Here is a 22,315-nt window from a genome sequence, read left to right as displayed (position 1 = left end):
ATCCAATTGTATAGACTTACCTTAGTCCACGGATGTGCCTTAATCTGAGGGAATTTAAATTCAGTATAGTTTGGATTCATTTCTCTAATTTGCTCCCTTGTAGGCGTTCCCAGAACCTAGAAAGGAAAGGGGAAAAAAAAGCCACTGTTTACATATGCTTCACATTCACATGGAATCTATTACATGGCGAGAAAACTGAAGTCAATCTGTACAATCAGTAAGTGACTACAGAGAACAAAACAACAAAACTTCCAGTTTCAATTGGAAGGAACCTCCCCTCCTGAGGCCATCTGGTCCAAATCCACTGCTCAAGCAGAGTTAGATGTAGGGAAGGCTGACCAGGACTGCGTTCTACTGGGTTTTGGGTATCTCCACATATGGAGACTCCACAACCTATGCTCAGATGGAAGGTGTTTTAATTTGTGCCTCTTGACTCGTCCCCTTAGTGAGCACCACTGAGAAGAGCCTGTGTTTATGCACATGGATAAAATCCTCCTTGAACCTTTCTCAGCTCCAGGCTGAGCAGTCTCAGCTCTCACAACCTCTCCTCATGTGGCAGATGCTCCAGTCCCTCAGTCATCTCTGTCACTCCTGATGCAGCTTCAGTAGTCTCCTGGTGGCAGAAATTATGCTCCAAGCCAAGCATCAAAAATTTAATTATTTTCTAAAATTTTTCCACTAAATTCAAGAATCCTCAAACTTCGTGATATTTCAATAGGGAATGGAGTCTATTGTAATTTTAATGTTATAAAACTGTGCTGCTGATTGTAGCATACAGGTCAGATCCTTAATCAGCTATAACACAGACTGCATTTTAAGTCATGAACAACAGCCCTCTAACAAGCTTACAACCATACTTCTCCTGCCATACATACTGCTGTGATGTTATGCACTGCCTCCACGAAGAAACAACCTAAAATGTGACAGTATTAGCTAGTAAGGCAGAGTGCTAAAGAAGTATTTCATTATATATTCTCCTACCTGTGGACATTTTTTGTTCAGTTACAGGAGTGGAAATGGCACAGACACACACTGAAGAGTCAGGCAAAGGGGATAAGAACAAGTGTCACTATTCAGTTCAACAAAAAAAACCCAGCAGTTACTATGGAAAGAGCCTGCTACCTCTGATTTAAAATATGTCTGTACGAAACAAAATATCTACCCATAAGGTAATGCTTTAAATTAACAGCAAAAGGAAATAAACCTCCAGAACTTTTTCAGGCAATTGCTTCCTGGGTAATAGATTCAATTGGCAAGTTATACGAAAGAAATGATCACAGAACACCCATCTCTCAATTGCTAACTGAGACATAAATCCTACCTCCTCTACAATCCAAGAGTTATGCTCACATCAGACTACTTTTCCGTGCACGCCTATGTTGGTAGCAAAGAGTCCATTTACAGGATCCCGTATGTTTTGCTAAACTTTGAAGGAAAATAAGAGTAGCCAGAAATGTTCCTTTCCCCTGGTTCCAGGTTCTGAGACCACTGCTCTCAAAGTGCCTGTTCAAAAAATTGATGGAATTTCAGACCTGCATATAGTATTTCAATTTCAATGCAGGGTAAAAACCATTTGTAAAAACGTGGAAGTTCCCTGGATTATTTAACTTCCTGTCAAATTATGGATAACTTCTATTGCTGTCCCACCATTTCTCACGGCCCACTGCATTTTAAGGCCTCCCTTGCATAGAGAGAGCTTGTTTAAAGCCAACCTTACGTCCGTCATCTCCTCCCCCTCTCAGAAAAAAACCCACCATCTTTAATAGCTTTCCTAAGAGGAGGCAAGGACTAAATTTTTTGTATCGCTTAAATTTAGGAATCTGGCTCGGTTCCCAAGGCTGCGCAGAATGAGAATCTGCACAGTGCCTGTATCTTTACCTAAAGAATGCTTACAGGATGGGAGAGATTTCAGATCTGAAATGCAAAGATAGCTTCATGAGAGGACCCATGGACAACACCCAGCCACGCATTTCACAAAAACCCACAGACCTAACTACAAATGATGCGACAGAACAACTCCTGAGCTGAAGCTTTGGTGACAAGGATAGTGAAGCATTTAATCAACACTGCCTAAGTTGTCAAGAATGCTTTGAAAAGGAGGTTTTGAAGAGGGATAATACTAGATGAAGGAAGGGTAAGCTGTACCTTTTGGTTATATAGCTTCAGACACACAAAATGACCCATATTATGTCACTACAGAGTGAGAGTAGGTAGACTAAGGCAAAAAAAAAAAAAAAAAAAAAAAAAAAGAGGAGGAGGAAAGTACACAGAAAGAAAAATGGTAGCTTTTATGATTGTCACATTCAAATCACAATCCAGGGGGAAAAAAAAAAGTGGGATGAATGACATGATAAACTATAAAAATGTTCTGGTACTTGCAATGCCTTGAAGAGGTCCTGTAGCAAGGGATGGAAATAACCCCACCCTGTCCTCCAGGCACCATTTTTAAACCATAACTTACTGACTTATGCAGAGTTTTAGGTACATTAGCAATACCTTTGAGTAACCTTGTTGAGTAGCAGCAATCGCTTATGCTATCACAAAAGCTGGGCAAACATTTTCTCTTTTAAAAAGAGAAGTCATTCATATGACTGCTATTTCTGTTGGAATGCAAAGGAGAAGAATAAATTACTTTGCACATTTTTGGCAGAATTACACTGTAAAACAACCGTTCTTGCTATACCAGCTCTGAAAATACTATGAAGCAGATGTTCCTTGCTGACAGGTTTCACAGAATCACAGAATACTGAGGCTGGCAGGGACTTCTGGAGGTCAAATGGTCCAAGCCCCTGCTCAAGCAGGTCAGCAAGAGTCAGGACTGCGCCCAGGTAGCTTCTTAAATCTCCAGGGACTCCACAACCTCTCCAGGAAACATGCTCCGATATTTAATCATCTTCATAATAAAAACTGATTTCTTGTGTTCAGATTTGAGTTTAATGTGTTCCAGTCCATGTCCATTGCCTCTTGTTCTGGCACTGAGCACCCAAAAAGAACCTGGCTTTGTCTTCTCTGTATCTTTCCTTCAGGTATTTCTATACATGGATGAGATTCCCCAAATCTTGCATAGGTTAGAAAGCTTTTAAGAAATACTGAGTCCGATACTTAATTATTCCAGTCTATGCACATCAACATATACTATTCTACTTCTGCTTCTTGGGGACAGTCTTATGAAAGGTAGTATTTTCAAATTAAAAAAAAAAAAGGAAAAAAAATTAAATTAAATGACAACAAACTGGGTCTGGAATGAAGACAAAACATTTGAATGAAAGGGGCCTATAAGAAAAGATCCTGCAGGTGAAGACAACGATAGGCTAAAGATCAACTGGCTTTGCTCTTCATCCCCAGAAGTCACCACTGTCCCTTAAATAAAAACACGTAACACAAACTATCTAAGAAGAGTAACCAAGGAATACATATTTGAATTCTCTCAGGACAAAAACTGAATGTGGGAGTTTTTACAAAGATTTTCTGGAAAGTTTTTCCCTGACATTCACCTGCAACAGATGAAACCCTCCAGATACTTTTTCTTCAACTAACAGCGTATGTCTTAAGCAATTCAAGAAAACCTACAGGCTCCAGATAATCACATCTCTAAAAATACCAGGAATTTTTTATATCTAGAGTAAGTCCTGAATTTGATCACAAATAGCACAAAGATCTTCATTTACTTGCAACTGAATTTTCACAGAAGGAGCTAGACTCCAGAACTGAAGACAGCTGCTGTCCACACCTGGCTTCACTGTGCAGGCCTATGAGATCAAAAGCATGCTATTTCAACATAGGAGGAAGTGGAAACTGCAAGGTTTGCATAAACCTCTGTAGAATAAAGGTCCTTTCTGACAGCCATTGTTACTTAGTGCTAATTATTTGCCAAAATATCAAAATCAGCTAAAAGCAGAGTTCAGAAACTCTGGCTGGGAAGGACTGAAGTGAACTTGAGACAATTCAGGGTCTTCTAGAAACCACACAGTGGTATAGTGCCTTCCCCATGAAAATCATGCTACCTTAGGAGGAAACATCTACCAGATGTGTATGGTTTACCAGATGGCATAATCATTGCTTTTGCAAACATGCCTGCACCTCTTCTGTAAGTTGTTAAGACGTGTGCCAACTAATTACTTAAATTCATGGTGCTGGCACGTCAAGCAAAGACAGGTTGGTTTTGAAATAATGCTTCTATGATTAAAAAAAAACTTGCACATTTTATATGCACTTTCTTTCAAAATCATGGTCCTGTCAAACAAAAACGAAAGCCAACTAAATATAGAGATTTCTTCTATTTAACTCAAGAACAGGTACACAACAGGAATAGGAAGAAATCCATTGTCACTACTGACGTGAATATAATTATTCATCATCTTTTTATACTGCCTGCCAGCAAGCACTGGAAGCAAGAAACAACATGAGATACATGAACAGGCAAGTTGTGGTGTGTGCTGGAGGTGAAACGCCAGAGGACTTCCCTTATGGGCACAAGGAAAGGAACCAGATGATATCCTGCAGCAGGGACACACACGTGTTATGTACAATGATGGGCAGCACTCTCTCATGCAGGACCAGAGTTGATAACAAGCTGCCTTCTCTCTGCTTGTGTCTTCTCCCGGAAAAGACAGCTCCACTCTCCCCATTAACTGCTGTGACTGAATTTATTTTATTGCAAGAACTGGGCCCAAAATAGCACCCTGACATTTGAGTGTGAGCCATATATTGTAATTGCAGTCTATACTTAGTGTTCAGTTTGGTAAAACTGTCACAGATCAAGAAGTTACACATGGATAGGATTCCCGATACTATCAAGTTTGGGTTTTAATAAATTTTTTTCCCTTTGCCTCATTCCCAACCCAGAGAAGTATGGGAAGATGATTTCATTTTTTCTTCAGTGCAAGGAATAAATGCACAATCCAGAAGGAACAAAAAAAACATACCAGAAAACCCCTAGCTATTTCTTACAGTTATCAGAAGTTGGCCATTGCACGTCATGCTCAACACAACAGCACAGACAGGGAAAAAATATTTGTGGTAAAGTCAATGAAAAGCAGATTGGCAGATGCTGTCCTCCCAGTGTGCCAGGACTGCTCATGTGAGTACTGCCGTTTCATTCCTTTGACAAAGATTTATTTCCTGTTTTGAGCAGAGTAGAGGGAAGAAGCTGAACAAAATCTTTCAAAAGATAAATATGCACTTAAGTACGTATCTTAGAAAAAAAACTGTAATGCTCCAGAAATTTCCTTTTTGCATGGGGAATACTGCGAAATCCCTTTCTGTGGGAGCTGCGGCTGAAGATGGGTCAGCCTGGGGGAACACTCTAGCCAGTTTTCAGTGCTCTCCAGGGTATGGGAGGAGCGGGATTTACCTCTCCAAGCTTCCACAGCAGTCACAGTCATCCTGCAGGCACCACAGTTACATTCCTAGCTGTGAGCACGAGGAGAGGGAGTCGCACAGGAGCCTACACTGATTGCGCCCTCTAAAAATTCCCTCTTGCAGGCTGAGAGCTCTTCTCTGAGCTGTATTCAGCAATATCCTGCTTGTATAATGGATTCTAGTCAAGTGCAAACTGCAACCCTCCTGGGCTGCTGACAAGAGCAGTTTCACCTTTCCCATGGCAAAGGAACCCACCCCACTGTTCTCTCAGGTGTAGTACTCACTCAGATGTAATTTCTCTACCATGACCACTGCTGTGCCTGCAGTGCCACTGTGTCTGTGTCAGGAACTAGCAGATTTCCGAAGAGGTTGTCACTCAAAATTAAAATTAATGTATCTGGTTACCTACTTGAGATATTTCCAGCAACAGGATAACCTAACATTTGGAATAGTCCACAAGATCTAAAAATAATGACAAGTCACCATCCAAGATAAAACCTTGGAAAAAGCACATCATATAATTTCTCTCCAGAAACGATGTAAGAATTCAAGAAGAATGTAATTAGATAATTATTTTTTCAGATTTTTTTTTTTCAGCTCCAAAGCAGTATTTTGCCACACTGAGCATCATTTTCTCAAAGGCAAGTTGTTAAAGATATATCTCCTAGCCAGAACGACTAAAGAAATACAAAAGAAACAAGGAAAGAAGAAAGTACGACTACAGAAACACTGAAGAAATACAAACAAGAGGAAAAGAAACTAAAAATAAGGGTTCCAACCCTAAGTTCCAACTCCCTGCCATGGGCAGGACTGCCATCCACCAGATCAGGTTGCCCAGGGCCCCATCCACCTGGACTTGAATACCTCCAAGGATGGGGCACCCACAGCCTCCCTGGGCAGCCCGTGGCAGTGTCTCAATGAGCTCCGGGTAAGGAATTTCTTCCTAGCAGCTAATACAAACCTACCCTCTTGCCAATTAAAACCATTCCCCAGGCCTATCGCTGTGCTCTCTGATAAAGCATTCCTCCCAGCTTCCCTGCAGGCCTCCTTTAGGTATTGAAAGGCCTCAGTAAGTCCTCCTCACAGCCTTCTCCAGGCTGAACAAGCCCAGCTCGCTCTGCCTGCCCTCAAAAGAGAGGTGCTCCAGCCCTCTGAGCATCCTCAAGGCCTCTTCTGGACCTGCTTCAACAGGTTCACGCCCTTCTCATTTTGGAGTATCTGGATGCAATGTTCAACATGGGGTCTCATGAGAGATTCCCTACAGTTGGTAACCCCATACACTCTGCTTCTTTTGCAGCCTGCTGGCATTAAGATAAGTCCATGTTACAGTAAAAGATTTAAATAGTAATACTTTAAGAGCTGCAAATGGAAGAGGTGGATGCCAACTATATTAAAAACAAAACAAAACAATATTAAATGAATCCTATTCTAAACAAATTCTTAAATAGCCTTATATCTCACACATTAGTGGCTGCACTATCCCTAACTGCAATTCCCTCTGTATTCTCATGTCAGCCTTTTGCCAATGCTTTTATGAATATATATAGCTAACACAAAATGCACAACACGTCATATGCAGAAGTATTCAAAAACAGTACAGTTCTGAAGTTTACATTAATTTTCCCTTCCACTGTTGCCTTGAGAATCTATGTTGTCTACGTAACAAGCATATGGTCAGAAAATTATTCGTGGCACCTACCTAATACAAGTCTTCATTTTCCATTGTATTTTAACAATTTAGTGAACACATTTTAATAACTACTACTCTAAGACTTAGTGTTTGTTCTTTCAGACTTTGCTAAAACATTCTCAGTACTGTAGCCTTTTAAATGAAGAGACTAGGCTTACTATAAAATGGAGCTATTCCTACATTTAAGCTGTTTTACTTAATTTTTGTATGCAGAGGGCTACATGTTTAACAGGAGATGAAAAAAAAACAAAACAAACAGGTTTGGATGATCATTCAGAATTATTATTGCTACATTCAAAGAAATTATTCAGAAATTTGTCTCTGCTGAGGTGAAAATCATCATGCCCAGCTGTAACTTACTGATTTTCAAGCCTTTATACAGTACAATCCTTTGGCTGTTATTAGACATGAGTTTGCCAGCACTATATATTCAGTTATAAATTGAACTCGATCATCTTTGAGGGTCTCTTTCAACTCTGGGTATTTTACGAATCTGTGAATTGGTCAATAAGAATTATCATAAATCATGGTAGCAACATTTTAGAAAGCTGTAGGTGGTAGTATGCAGGCCATCAACAGTTTTTTATTCCTTTGCTTCAATACACTGTCAGATAAGCGTAAACGAAGCCAAATTATCACAATCAGAGCACATATATGCTACAAAACTATTAGTTTATAGTTGTTTACCCTCAGAATTGCAGAACTGAAAATGCCTAAGTAACAAGAGCAGCTTCTAAAAAACTTTGAGCAAAATGACGATTTCTGCTTGGCAAGCACCTCAATAATGAAGGGACATCTATTTCCTTTATTATTTTGCTTTCATATTGTGAAAGTTGAAGCAACTGCAGAGCACTATGGTTTTGTTGATAAGGCCTCTCTACTCTCAGTTTTCTATCTGAATTATGGAAGGACTTAGAGGGCTTTCATCACGATATAAAAAGTAATTTTTACAAAAACTCATTTAGGTGTAGTTTCTTGGGATTGTAGGTATTAATCAAGAATTGAAACAGGGTTTTTTCTGCAAATATCTGAAGGCAAGTAGCACAGTTCATTGCACAAATTCCACAGGAACTCTAGCAACCTGACATGTTTACTGACTGTTTTACATCTCACAAAAGAGGTGCAATGGAAAGAACTGCACTGCTCCAAGACACTTCTCAAAAGGAGAAAATTCTCACTCATGGCACCATCAGCTCTACTTGGGACAGCAGTTCTTGTTTTCCAGTGGTGTTTCCTATGTAAACAGACACTACGTGAACCTGCTGAGCTTGAGATACACTGGGCAGAAAGACAATGTTAAAACAGCAAGGAAGTCAGAGGAGAAGGAGATGCAAGAGGCTTCTGGAGGAAAGGAGCAGACTGAAGGACTTCCAGCAAGACAGACACAAAACCACTGTAGCAGAAGCCAAGTTTACACGGCCAAAGGCTGGAGGAGACATGGTGAGAGCCTGGAAAGGTCAGGGCACACACGAGTAGGACTGTACTGCCAGCCACAGAAACTCTGAGCCTCGCCAGCCCATGTTCCTCATACAGCAGGATGACAGCTTGGTACTGGCTAGCGTCAGACACTGTGATAGAAGAGGTACAAAGACAGCAGTAATACACGAAAAAAGGCATGCGTACACAACTCCTCTGTAACATTGCCATCTTACTAAGAGCACAGTATAGATGCATCTAGAGGAATTATACGCTCATTGGAAACCTTGCCTCTTTCATTGCAGAAGTTGAACAAGGAGGGAGTTAAACTAGGGAAAGGATCATTTTGAAGGTAACAAAACTGAACTGAACAGACGCTGGGAAACCAGGCCCCAACTATGTAAGCTATGAATTATTGTTCCATTCTTCTAATTTGAGAATCAAAGAATATTCACAGCTTTCCTAATGAAATCAATCAAGATGTGTTTGAGCATAAGCAATATGTAAATGTCATGCATTTAGAAACGTTAGGTCTTTCTCGCTTCAAAAATAAGACTCTTCAGGTGGAAGATATTTTTGCTCTACATTTAATTAGGTCCTGCTCTTCTGTCTGCAAAAAGGAGTACCCATTTTCACCTCTCATCTCAAAGAGCTGGTAGGAAGGAGGAAGAAAAGAAGGCTACATATGTGAAGAATCTGGCACAAAGACACTCAACAGTACTGTTTTCAAAGCTAAGTACTAACTGCATGCAACAAAGAAAAGAGGTAGGTTCTTAAAGAATTAGAATCATATTAATAAATATTGTCTCAGTATGTAAGCACCATTTCCAACCACGCTGAAAGTGCAAGCCTGTAAGAGGAAAAAGAGCTGTATAATTAAAAGATAGAACCATCATGCCTGACTTCAAGATGGGCAAACAAAGAGTATCAAGTTCTCAGAAATGCGTGAGAAATTTTTTCAATCAAAGTTTACAGGCAAAACTTTGTACAATGGTATCAGCATGTAAGTTGCCAAGCTTTAACAATGATCGTTTTCATTCTGATTCCCATGGAGTTGAAAAAACACTTAAAATTCCATACCTTGATTATTTCCACCAACTGATCCACACCACTGTCACCTGGGAAGATTGGTTGTCCTAGTAACAGTTCAGCCAATACACAGCCCGCTGACCACACATCTAAAAGGGGAAAAAAGCAGAGAGTAGGAAAGGTTTAAGTAAAAGGTTTGTATTCGTTCATTTATATTAAAAAATAAGTAGTTTTACTCTACTATTTGCCACGTTTCATACTATAACATAACAAAAAATTAAAAATATTCCTTTCCTAAATGTATATAAAGCAAATAATGATGTGTGGCACACAGCAATAGGGGGCACATATTCTAGAAGTCGAACCATGAGACAATGGGAGATGGAAAATAATGTAGAAATCATGATATATTTACATTAAAACTTAACCACATAAGAAGAAGAAACAAATATTTGCCATGTGAAAATTAAGAACTTCCCAGCCTTATGCTGTTCTTTAATAATGTTCATCATGAACTATGCATAGGTATCATCACAACAGCCGATGATTTTGCGATTCCTGAATGTTGAATAGACTCATTTTTTTCATCCCATGTATTAAAAGTATATATATATTAACAGATAAGCCAATATTGTAAATATTACTAGTATTCTGCAGAATCTAATTACTATGGGACCTAGGAGACAGCCTCTCATTCACATCAAGATCTAATCTTCCTCCCACTTCCATCTGCAAACTTCACAGGACAACAGCACTGCAGGGCATAGGTCAACAACATCTGTAAATTCATTTTCATTCATATTCCAAAAACCACATCTAGCCACAAGCAGCTATTCCCTTATGCGAAGGCAGAATAAGGCAGTTCAGTGCTACAACAGTAACTTAAGAATGCATGCAGGAATTCAAGGTTGGTAATGCAATCAAATGGAAGTCAGAACAAACCTTTCCTTCCTATAATACAGAGAGAGGGTTAATATAAAAGTATTTTCCCCTTCTCTCAGGAAAGATACAATTCTATCCAAACATACAGTAGGCAAAAAACACTGCTGATTACTGCAGCTGTCAAAATAATTCCAAAGTCAAATGGATGCATTTTTTCATAATGCCATAATCCAGATATTGCAACAGTATTCATCCTAAAATGTAACAACTTAAAATGCAAACGGTACTGGAACTAACCCATGTTTAAGTCTTGAATTTCAACAAGCAGTAATAACCAAATCATAAAATCATTAAGGTTGGAAAAGACCTCTAAGATTATCTAGTCCAACCATCCACCCATCACCAACACCGCCCACTAAACCATGTCCCTAAGTACTACATCTACCCTTTGCTTAAACACTTCCAGAGACAGGGACTCCACCACTTCCCCGGACCACCTGTTCTAACGCCTCTTTCTTTTCTTTATGAGAAGAAATTTTTCCAGTATCCAATCTGAATCCCCTCTGGTGTAACTTGAGGCCATTCTCTCTTGTCCTGTCATTAATTTCCTGGAAAAAAAGGCCAATTCCCAATCTTGACACATCTTCCTTTCAGGGCACTGCAGAGTGATAAGGTCTCCCCCCGAGCCTCCTCCTCTCCAGGCTGAACAACCCCCATTCCCTCAGCCAATTCCTCATAAGATGTGCGTCCCAGACTTCACAGCTTTGCTGCCAGTTTCTGGATATGCTCCAGGGCCTCAATGTCTTTCTTATACTGCAAGGTCCATAACTGAATGCAGTACTTGAGGTGCAGCCTCACCAGGGCTGAGTACAGCAAGATTATCACCTCCCCCTCCTTCTGGCCCTACTATTTCCAATACAAGCCAGGATGTCCTTGACCTTCTCCGTCATCTGGGCAGGCTGCTGGCTCACATTCAGTTGAGCGTCAACCAACACCTTCCAAATCCTTTTCTTCCACACAGCTTTCCAGCACTCTGCCCCAAGCCTGTAGTGTTGCCCAGTGTTGTTGTGATCTAAGTGCAGGATGCAAGAACTGGTTTTCTTGAACTTCAGCCTCAGCCTAGATATCCAGCCTGTCCAAGTCACTCTTCAGGGCCTTTCTACCACCAGGCAGATTGTCATTTTCCCCCAGCTTGATGCCATCTGCAATCTTACTGAAAGTGCACTCAATTCTCCCATATCAATCATCAATAAAGATGAAAAAATAAGGAAAATCAGACACTTTTTGAATTTGTAGCAGTATTTAGTAGAAAGCCATCAAGGTGCCAAGATCTCTTCTGGGAAATGAAGACGACAACAAGCAAAGAACAACACATTGCCTTGGCTTCTGAATGACTGCTAACTGATAGCTATGGCCATCAGACTGATACATACAAGTAAATGATGAAACAAATGTATGACTTATCCATCCATACAAAGAGCCTTCCAAATAGGTAGCTGCATTTACAGGAACTTAAACAGCAGACCAGAAGACAGCAGATTTCTTCAGAAGTAGCAAAGAAATAAATTAAATGTATTAAGCCCAGAACTGAAACCTAAAAGTCTATTTAAAGGCACTGTAAGAGGTGTTGAGAAACTGAAGATTTTTCCACTGAACATACAAAAAAAGTGGTACCCCCAAGGCTATAATCATTATTGACTATTTTAAGACTTATTTTGGACTAAAAAAGAACAATATATTGAAAGGAAAAGACAGAACATATTTAAATGCCAGCTTTGTTTTATGTAATTTTGCATTCAGAACTCAGTTCCTTTTGAGATCTGGGAGCTACACAGCATGATTTTTTTGAATTAGATTAGGGCTTTATAAAATTGTCTTGATTAACCTTCTGGTCTGGCTTCTCCATGACACTGGCTATGTGCTTTTATCCTTCTCCAGTCTCTCTCAATGTCTTCCCACTCCACCAGCCAATTTCTGACAAGTCTTAAAGGTTGAAGTATCAAAGTCATTTCAGTTTTGGGAAAACAGAGAGGACAACAAGCAGCAGCATCGCTGCTGTGGGGAGAAGCTCAGCCCTGCAGGACTTGCTTGGCCCAGGAACAAACTGCAGCTGCAGACAAGCCAGAGGATGCACAAGTAGCTGACGGCAGCATGCAGGAAGAAGTTGAGGGCACTGCAGAGGGAAAGAACAAAAAGGATGCAGGTCACAAGGGAGCAGCAGGGGAAATCTGAGGAATCCTTATGGTATTTGTGATGGGGTAATCCAGCAGACACAGCAAATCCACTGGAAACAAATCTGTTGCTCCTTGTGCTAGGAATTCTGTAAGATGGGGTGATTTAATATCTTCTTACAAACCTGTTTCATTTTCCCAAATTTTAGTTGTTAATGCTATAAATTAATCAGCATGTACAACAGCCACTGAAATGCACAATTCTTTTTCCAGGAGCATCATTTCACTCTCTTCCAAGTTTGGACCTGGGCAATGTTCCCACTTCAAGGAAATGAAAAAATCTTCTAAGTATTCTCATTTAAAGCCAGAGATCTGCAGCCAACTTTAGCAGCTTGAAGTAGGGATGGCAACAAAATAATTTTCCTTAGTGTTTATAGAACTCTGCTAACATAAATTCAAGAAGAAACTGAGAAATTTTGACTCTGGCTCTCATCATCGCAGCAGTGGTCATTGTGCTATACGCCACCTTCCCTAACTCATTATTTAGAGGGCACGAAGAAAAAAAAATATTTGCCTGCTCTCATCAATTCAGTGGAAATCAAGAATTTTCCTCCATCTGAACTCTCCTACACTTTTTTCCTCTTATAGTAAGCTCTGCCCCAGCATCCTCTGATCTGACCTGATGGATTTCCTCCATCTCAGAACTGTTTCTCTGGAAGCCAATCATCCGTACAAACCAGCAGGGAAAAAACAGAATCGGAACAGTAGCCCTAGGAGGTTGTAAAATCTGCAGCTTCTACTTGCCAAATGCCAGAGCATAAAATGCTTTTCACTGCTAGTTTTTTTGGAATGCTTTTTAGAACGTCAGAATGAGAACAAAATCTGGGATAATGGGCATGTGTTGCTATGTCAAATACAAGTCTTGCACATCTGCTCAGCACAGATCCACAGCCTACATGAGGTAGAGTAAGGCTAAATCCTGAACTGGTTAGGAAATCATCAACACGGGCACCTTTTCTCTGCAATGAAGAGATGAAATAGCAATCACAGGTGAGAGAACTGGTAAGTACTTCAACATCCATGTTTAGTTTCAGCAATGGGAATCACCGCCTTAGATAGAGGCAAATCCTTTTCACTGGTCTGTAACAGGTTTGAGGCACGCCTCACACGATGGTTGTTCCCCAAGAAATTTGGAGACAGCCTTGCTGCACGTGCCTCTGGGGGAAATTCTGCTCTGAAGGAGATGAACTTCTCACGTCCTCAGTTCTAGCACTTGCTAGGAAAGTGAATGAATAACTTTGTGACACTTATTTTTGGACAGCTCAGCAGAAGCCAGTGATAAGGCTGTACAGATTGATCTTTCCCTGACAGCAGCTATAAATGTTGCCTCTGGAATGCTCTCAATGCCTGTCAGAGCCATGACGGAGAAAATGTGCTGGAGACCAGCGCACCCTCATTAGCCAGAAGCACCACATTTTCTGATGAGCACTCCTTTTCCCCATCTCCCGACCTAGTAAAAAACACATTCTCCAGGTAAAACTTGACTTCGGTGCTTCTTTTTATAAAGCAGAATCATGCAGTAACGAATATCTGCATCCAGACCCACTCCAGAGCCTGCCTATGTTTGTCTCAGGACATTCGAGGGGAATGCGGGCAGTAATCCCACGTTTTCAGCTGGCAGCAGTCAGGCAACAAGCAGACAGCATACCCTGGGACAGCAGCACACACGGACCTGCAAGGAGCAAGTTCCAGCTAAAACTCTATCCAGGGGCAGCAGAAGGGCTCCATTTGCACAGAAACAGATGCTTCTAGTAGTTAGCTTCAGGAACAAAACTGCGTGCTATCCTTAGCCTCACAGACACACCCATAAAATTCATAGTCAAAAGCAAAGGAAGCCCCAAGTTCTGCAGATTTTAACTGACATGAATGCTTGTGTCCTGCCATTGACAAATCCCTTAAAAGTATGCAAGTAAGAATGCTCCTACAGGCCTGGTTCAGTAACTAACTGGCAACAGCAACTATTCAGAAGCCTGAACAGGTTATTTCCCAACTCTGTTATTTTAACAGTAGTTCCAGGTCTGCAAGATGACACATACTGAGGTGTTTAACTGCATTAAATTTTGATGCCACTGATGTTATCATACATTACTCTACGTCACCAACACAGTATGAAGGTGCAAACACTACCCCCAGTTTCAGTTATTTTAAAATTATAATCCAAAATACCTATCTAACTCATGTGTTTTGATAAAATCAGATCCCAGAAATTACAAGCCAGTTTACATTTCTGTTCTGACTTCCAGAAGCATCCCAGAGTGCTGGGAACTGCAAAAATAGTTTCTAAAAGCATTTTATTACTTCTCAGCTCCCAAATGCAAAGATTATGTTGAAGAAAGCTAAAGGAGGAAAGGGAAAGAAGGATTTGCTAAATTTCATTTTCAAACTATTCCGTGCAAGTTTTACCTCAGCTGATTTGTTTAGAAGAAGATTTTCAGGTGATAGATTTTTTTTGGTGTATGAGAAAGTGTGAACCACAACGGTTTAAAATCATGATGGCCTTGGCAAACAGCAAGTTTATTTTTTATTAGAATTATTATAGAGACTGGCAGGTAACAAAATAAAAGTTTCTGCAAAAAAGGCAAGATTAAAGTCATTATACAGTTGGAGCCAGCAACATTCCATAGACTTATCTATAAAGCAGTCTCTTCTGGTGACCTAAAATATTTGTTTTATGTAGTTATCCCCTGAAACAAGCTGTCTCAGTGCACTCTGATAACACAGCTGAGTCAACCTATTAGCTCTCAGATGGCAAAAAGATGTCAGCTGGGATCAGCTGCCTTCCCTCGCTCTCAAGCTCCTACCACTTTGCTTTTACCTGTGCCCCAGTGCTTATCAGACTGCACAGTAATGTTGATTCAACTCATTAACACTGCAGAAAGCTAACCTAGCCAAAATGAAGTCTCTAGACAAAGTGAGGCTGAATCAGCATACTGAATAGTAAAGTGTGGGACCTGGTGTACCCAAGAGCAAAAGGAGGGCTGAGGCTGCCAGTATTGGCTTGGCTAACCATTAGAGAAGCTCTGCCACTTTATCTTTACTGTGCCATTACTTTCTCCAGACTCCTGCTCCTGCATCTTTTCGTACCAGAGGAGATATGTGTTTATCTTTACTATGCCATTACTTTTCCCCAACTTCTGGTCCTGCCCCCTTTTTTTTAATATCAACGTGAGCGTTGCTATAATATGATTCTGGAGAATAACTAACGGGGGAAAAAATAATAACAATGAGAGGAAGTAAGTCTTCGGAAATATTTCTATTTTCAAAGAACTGAACATGTGAAATGACATAGCCAATGATTTCAACACTAGTTTGAGCTTACTACCTTTAAATACACTTGAGCGAGTGACAAGCTTATTTTTTCAAGACTTGTTCACGACCTCTGTATCCTTTTGAACCTATTAAACCTAGCCTGTACTACTCAAGACCGTAAGCAAGATAAAATCTTAGCACCAGACTTCAGAAAGAGCCCAGGGAGTACCCTGACTAAAAAACTGATGAAGTGATCCACAACTCACTGCTGTTCACCTTGACCAATTTTCTGTGACTGCTGTATGAACACCTGGTTATTTTCCGTCCTCTGCCTAAACCTTCAGCTTCCCTAACATTTCCACAATGCAGCTGAATGCTCAGTATTAAAAAAAAAGTCTTATTCATGTTGACAATTAACGAGTAAGGGGCAACAAATATTAACGGAATGAGCGGAATCTGAAATACTGCCATATATGTTATGTTAAACCTACCAAGAGAGTTTAAAGCCAAACATCAGCCCGCATTTTCTCTCCCACTAAAAACATTTCACTAAAAGCCAAGCAAATAAGCTACAAAATTATTTAGGTCTAAATCATAGCATACCAGAAGCAGGATAATGGCTTATATTCTTTATATAGCCCTTCTTTATAGTTAAGTCATCAAATAATTTTTAGCTTGATCTCTCTCTTGCACCTACTTTAAACTTGAACAGCAAAACTACCTGGAGAACTTGAAAATGTTTTATTTTAATCAGATTTCATCCCAGACTAAAGACAAACAAGCATCATTTTATTATATAATTGACCATTGAAATCTCAAGTGTAGAAACTGCAACAGCCCCCTAAAAAATGTATACTTTGCTAAGTGGTGTCTGCCCATTTACAACAAAATTCTGCCTCTTGCAATCCTGTACACTTGACTACAGAATAAAAACCCACACAGCTGGCACATACTTCAACAAATACATACACATACCTATACTGGAGGTATAATCGGTGGCTCCAAAGATCAACTCTGGTGCCCTGTAGTACCGAGAGCAGATGTATGAAACGTTAGGTTCTCCACGAACCAGCTGTTTTGCACTGAAATGGAAACAAATCAATAATATTTTAGAAACAAAAAGCTTCAGTGTATTTTAATGCAGAGATCAGTATTAAACCTTAGCACTCTTTACCACCCCCAAGTCCTAAATGCTAAATTACTGTGTTCTAAGCTGATACATGGCACAGACTTGATTTATTGTGAAATCAGCCCACCAGGCAGCTACCTTACAGTGGACACAGCAAAGGAAATGCTGACTACAATTTGGAGGATAAATAGAGTCAGGGTTTTGGCTGGCAGTTGTCTGGAAAGTTTGATGTGTTGAAAAGCTTGCGTATAAAGTCGAAGACGACAGAATACAGCTCAGCCAGATGTAGCCACCTTTCAAGGTTCAAAAGCCCTGGCTACTCACCAGAACAGAGTACTTTCTATTATTACTCCTATTTTCTTAAGCTTTCATCAGAATATTCTGGCTTTTTCCTGTTTAAGGGAGTGTGTCACGAGGCTAAGTGGGCACGAAGACAAAGGTAAAAACAAGTTGCAATAACATGGTGCAGGCACATGTTATTAGTCCAAGATAAACATGAAGGCTTCATATAGAAGAGAACACAGTGAATTTAGTTTCAGGTACTTTGCCTAATGCAAATTCTTCAAATACAAAATCACAGCTGTATCTTTATTCACTTTTGTAGTTGCTATGATTTACACTGCCACAAAGTGTAACTTTATGCTACATCTAACATACAGTACTGCCACAACCATAACAGCGAGTTTCTTTAGAAACACAGCAGCACATTACTTTTGGAACATGAGTCTACATTATATTTCTTTCTTAATTAATACCATGCTTTTGACAGAAAGGATGTGGAAATCAACCTGCTCTTTTGGAAGTACGATATGTTCCACTAAGTGGCAACAAACCCCAGCCAAATCCAACACTGAACCTTTGAGAGAAGGAAGAGCTCCCGACCACCCAATTAGACGGTTTTAAAATGTCTCAGTTTTGCCTACAGCTTTCTGATACAGAAACTACAATTAACAGTTCAGATTTCTAACAGCTAGAGGTACCACCTGTTTATGCACTGTTACTTCAAGTTTAAGTGTGATTCCTATTTTGCTCCATTGCTCGTGATGTAGAGCTAGGAAGGAGATTCCCAAACCACGAGGCGTGACGATGCACTGCTTGAGTAATCACCATCTGACATTCCCACTCACTACAGGCAAGCAAATTTAGCAACAGCAATTTCAGTGACCTCTCACATGTATGACCTGGCTATTTTGGTCTGCAAAGTTACAGCACAATCTAAAGGCTGACCTTCAGGAACAAATTGGTTGCCTTTCTCAGTGTGGATATCTAGAACTTTTCTATCAGTTTTACTTTCTAGATTAGGGCTGGACTCACTTGTTCAACTGAATCACTTGAACAGAACTGGAAAAAATATGCCACTGGAAACTAGGATACAGGTGTCCACTATCTGCAATTAGAATTGCTGCTGCTGAACTTGATCCTCTACAGTATTTGAAATATTAGATGAATCAGCAGACCAACACAAATAGACTAATAAGGTAACATTAGCCTTTTCGGGTTACTATGTCACTCTGCCTATCCCTTCTTCCACACATTTTACCCTACTGTTCAGCATTATTTCTCCATGGTACGGTATTTTCCCTATCAATGGCCTATTTACTTTATTATTATTATTATTCTTATCTGCACAAATAACAGGCTTGAATTTTATTTGCTTCCTATTTGACACCCTTCACCAGTTCCTTTTCTTTTTTTCTTATGAGCTCATTTTAAAAAGAAAACATTCTAATGTTAATTTCTCCATTGAAACTACAAACAATAAACTTCAGAGGAACACGAGAGTTCTTCTGCAAAATTTCACTAGATTTGTTTCGAAATAAATCTGACTCCCCAGGCTTCAGGCCATAGACAAGCTTACCTTCCGAAGTCGCAGAGTTTAAGGACAGCTGTATCAGGGTCCAGCAAGAGGTTTTGTGGTTTTATATCCCGGTGGCAGATCCCAAAGGAATGGATATAGGCTAAACTCCGGAACAGCTGATACATGTACAACTGGAACACAGAAATATTGTGTAAGGTACGCTTTCCCAGCCGAAACAGGCTAAACAACTCAATTAACACAAAACTCTATTAGAGTAAAAAACAGAACCACTCAAAACAAAACAAAACAAAACAAAAAAAAGGCCCTGCTGAATTTATGTCAGTCTTGTGAAAACAGGGAAAGCCCAGGAACTGGCTCATCTTCTCCTCCCTCTTTGCCACATAAGTTCACAGTGTCCACATGAGGTTCAGATTGTCCTTTTGAAAATGAGCACAATTCCAAAGAAGTAATTGTGCCAGCTTTCCAATATATATAAATAACCACAGAGCAAACAATGATGGTAGTCACAGAAAACATACAGAAAATAAAAGTCTGCATTTACTTTATAAATCAGCCTCTTCACAGAAATGAGGTATTCCAGGTTAGTAAAAAAGTGAAAAAAACCTTTTAGCCAAGGAAGTTATTAACAGGGTAGGAAATGCTGTCCAAGGAATATGGTAGTGTTTCAGCCTGACACTAGAATGAATCTCCTCGCTTTCCCTGGTCAAGGGGCAGACTCTTTCCAATTTCAAACCTCCAGGCAAAAGGAGAGCCAACTGAAGACAATTTTATATAAGGCAAGGCAAACAAGTCTGCTAACAGGGAGTTTGCCCTGTTCCCCCTTCCAAGGCTGGCCAACTTTTAAGCAGTGAAGAACACAGCAAGCCAAGAACTTGCCACGGCAAAACGACAGGGTAAGGCAGGGCTGTCCACATGTCTGGCTGCAAGGAATAAGGAGCTGCTGGACATAATTAGGGCAGTATAGCACATACAGTCATTAAGACATGGGGAAAACCCAGGCTTAACAGGCAGCCAGGTTATTTCATAGTTTTCTTGTGTCCCTCAGGTTTTCTGAAATCATTCCAATGATGTGAAATAAGCCTACAGGCTGGAAATTGCTCTGCAGTTGCACCTTCCCATTTTCATGGGCTCATTCTCCATACATCAGCTTTAGTGGTCTGTAAAACCAGGTGCAATCGCTAGGCATTGGTATCAAGCCATGTTTACTTCACTTTCATCATTATTTTTGTATTTACAGTCCCCCCCCTTGCCTGTGTTTTTTTTTTTTTTTTTTTTTTTTTTGGCAAGGAAGATACAAGCAGGAAAAGAATTGTCTGACTACTGCTCTATGTTTTCAGTTTCCACATTTGTTTTTTCAAAACCAGAAACCTGCACAAAGAAAAGTAAACAAACAAACATTTTCTGAATTGTCTGTTCTAGACATGGCCGGTACTTATTGTGCAAGTGTATTGCAAAATAATTTGGAAGACTGCTCTAAGCTGGCGAGTCAAGTCAATGCATGCAGTGTTCATGAAGTATGCCCTCCATCTCAATACAACAAATCCAGAACTTCCACAAATGTATTAAGGAATGTTAAAGGCTGCTAATAAAAACTAAAAGATTATTAGAAAAGATTCTTGCATTTTCATTTGTTATCCAGGAAAGAGGAGCTCTCTACCTTCCTACATATCAATCAAAAGTGAACAAATGGGTATGATTTGACATTTGCAATTGCCAAGGTATCTTTCACTTGCAAAAGTTCTAAGCCATCAAAGTCACATGATTTCTTTTAAAACATAAGACTGAAATAGGCTTGCCTTGTCAGAAAAACAAGGTAGGCTACATGGAAAGGGAATTGCCAAATATCAAGGAAGATGAAATGGGTGAAGGAGAATTCTCTCTCATAGGATACTTACAGACCATTTTTTCAAAGTCATCGTAATTAACAGCAATTAGAACAAAAATAAATGAATAATTTATCAAAAGCTAAGCTAGCAAGTTTTGTGGCGCTTATAACCTGAGGACATATTGTTCCACCAACAGGCCAAGCACAGAATTTCTACTGCAAAGTAGTTCCTTACTGCTGAATGTTAATATCCTGTGCTTTCTTAAAAACAGGGAACAGTGCTGGCTATTGCCAACACACTTAATTTACAGTTTCTGTATACTGGGTAATGGTACAACGCTTTGTTATTGGAATAATTATTTTTTGCAACATTCATTTTTTCAATCAAATTAGAAGGTACTCTTCAGCCCACCCTAATGTTAAGCATTAGGCATTTAAAAATGAGCCTGAAGAAATCAAAGCAAATCAGAAACTTTTATTGCTAATTTCAATTTTATGTTATCTGTGTGCCATGTTAACAAGTTAAATTCAAGTTAACAACACTGGACTCAGTGATCTCTTCCAATACTCTATGATTCCAGGACCATTCATTAGCATGCAAATTTTGGTCACCACAATACATGAAATAGAATTACAAGACTCAGATGGGTCCCATACTGGACAAAAAATGAAGTTTTATTCATCTTTAACTACTGTACAAAAGACAATAAAAGATACAGACAGCTAAAGTGAGGTTTTGAGGCTAAAATGTGCATTAAAACATCCACTCTTCAATACAAGTGGTAAAGGCAATGAGCTCCACGTATAGGGAAGGGGACAAAAGCACACCTTTCATTCCTTCATCAGAGGCACAGGAGCTCTTACTTAGTTATCAGGCAAAGGAAGAAGGTAACGCATAAGAGAATAGCATTCTTCCTGTCATTCTCTTTAAATTCTTGACCTCTGTACTATTGTGTCGTCATCACCTCTGAAAGCTAAAGCTGGGAATCTAGCTGGTGTCAGACTCTAAGCTATATGAAAACAAAAAACCCCACACTTCCCAGCCCTCCCCCTAACCATTCTGAGATTTCTGTAAAGTGAGAAATCAGATGCTGAAACTTAAGCCTCTTGCCACTACTCTTCCTTCACTCTAACAAATACAACCTTCTGATCTTTTTTGTTTCTTGCCTCAAGACACAAATACTTCTAAAAACTTCAGAAAACTAATTATGTGAGAAAATAGGTATTCAGAGAGTTCATTCCTATAATATACCTCTTCATCTAACCACAGTTATTAGTTACCTACCTTGACATAAATCATAGGGAGTGTCTGTTTGGCCCGACTATAATGTCTGGCAACTCTGTATACTGTTTCAGGAACATAGTCCAGCACCAAGTTGAGGTACACTTCATCTTTCTGAAAGAGAATACAAGAAAAAAAATAAATCAATAATTATTTTGAAGCATGAAGAACAGTAAAAGCATTCAAAAAAAGCAGACAGGTTGAGAAACATCTTTAGTAAGTGTGCCAGCAAACTGTCTTTCCTTTAGGCTTAGCACCGTATTCTAATATCTAAGTCAAACTTATGTTTAAGATCACACTAATCTATATGGCCTCAACCATAGAGTATCTTCTAATTATAAATAAGGACAATGATGTCCATTCGATATCTTCACTATGGGACACCGCCTTGAAATATTAGTC

General features: G+C 39.7%; 1 protein-coding gene across 2 annotated transcripts in view; it reads right to left on the bottom strand.

Moving 5' to 3' along the window:
• GSK3B (glycogen synthase kinase 3 beta) overlaps positions 1–22,315 on the bottom strand; it is a 139,269-nt gene that overhangs the window by 24,532 nt on the left and 92,422 nt on the right. For both annotated transcript variants that reach the window (XM_085236838.1, XM_085236833.1), the window contains exons 4-8: positions 21,917–22,027; positions 18,846–18,976; positions 16,834–16,940; positions 9,548–9,645; positions 21–116 (exon numbers count right to left, since the gene is read on the bottom strand). In XM_085236838.1, the coding sequence (XP_085092964.1) occupies positions 21–116; positions 9,548–9,645; positions 16,834–16,940; positions 18,846–18,976; positions 21,917–22,027 (543 nt within the window). The remainder of the gene's footprint in view (positions 1–20; positions 117–9,547; positions 9,646–16,833; positions 16,941–18,845; positions 18,977–21,916; positions 22,028–22,315) is intronic.

The sequence above is a fragment of the Meleagris gallopavo genome, chromosome 1, assembly GCF_905368555.1.
Source record: "Meleagris gallopavo chromosome 1, MGAL_WU_HG_1.1, whole genome shotgun sequence".
NCBI classification, from domain to species: Eukaryota; Metazoa; Chordata; class Aves; order Galliformes; family Phasianidae; genus Meleagris; species Meleagris gallopavo.
This window is presented reverse-complemented; position numbering and strand designations above follow the sequence as displayed.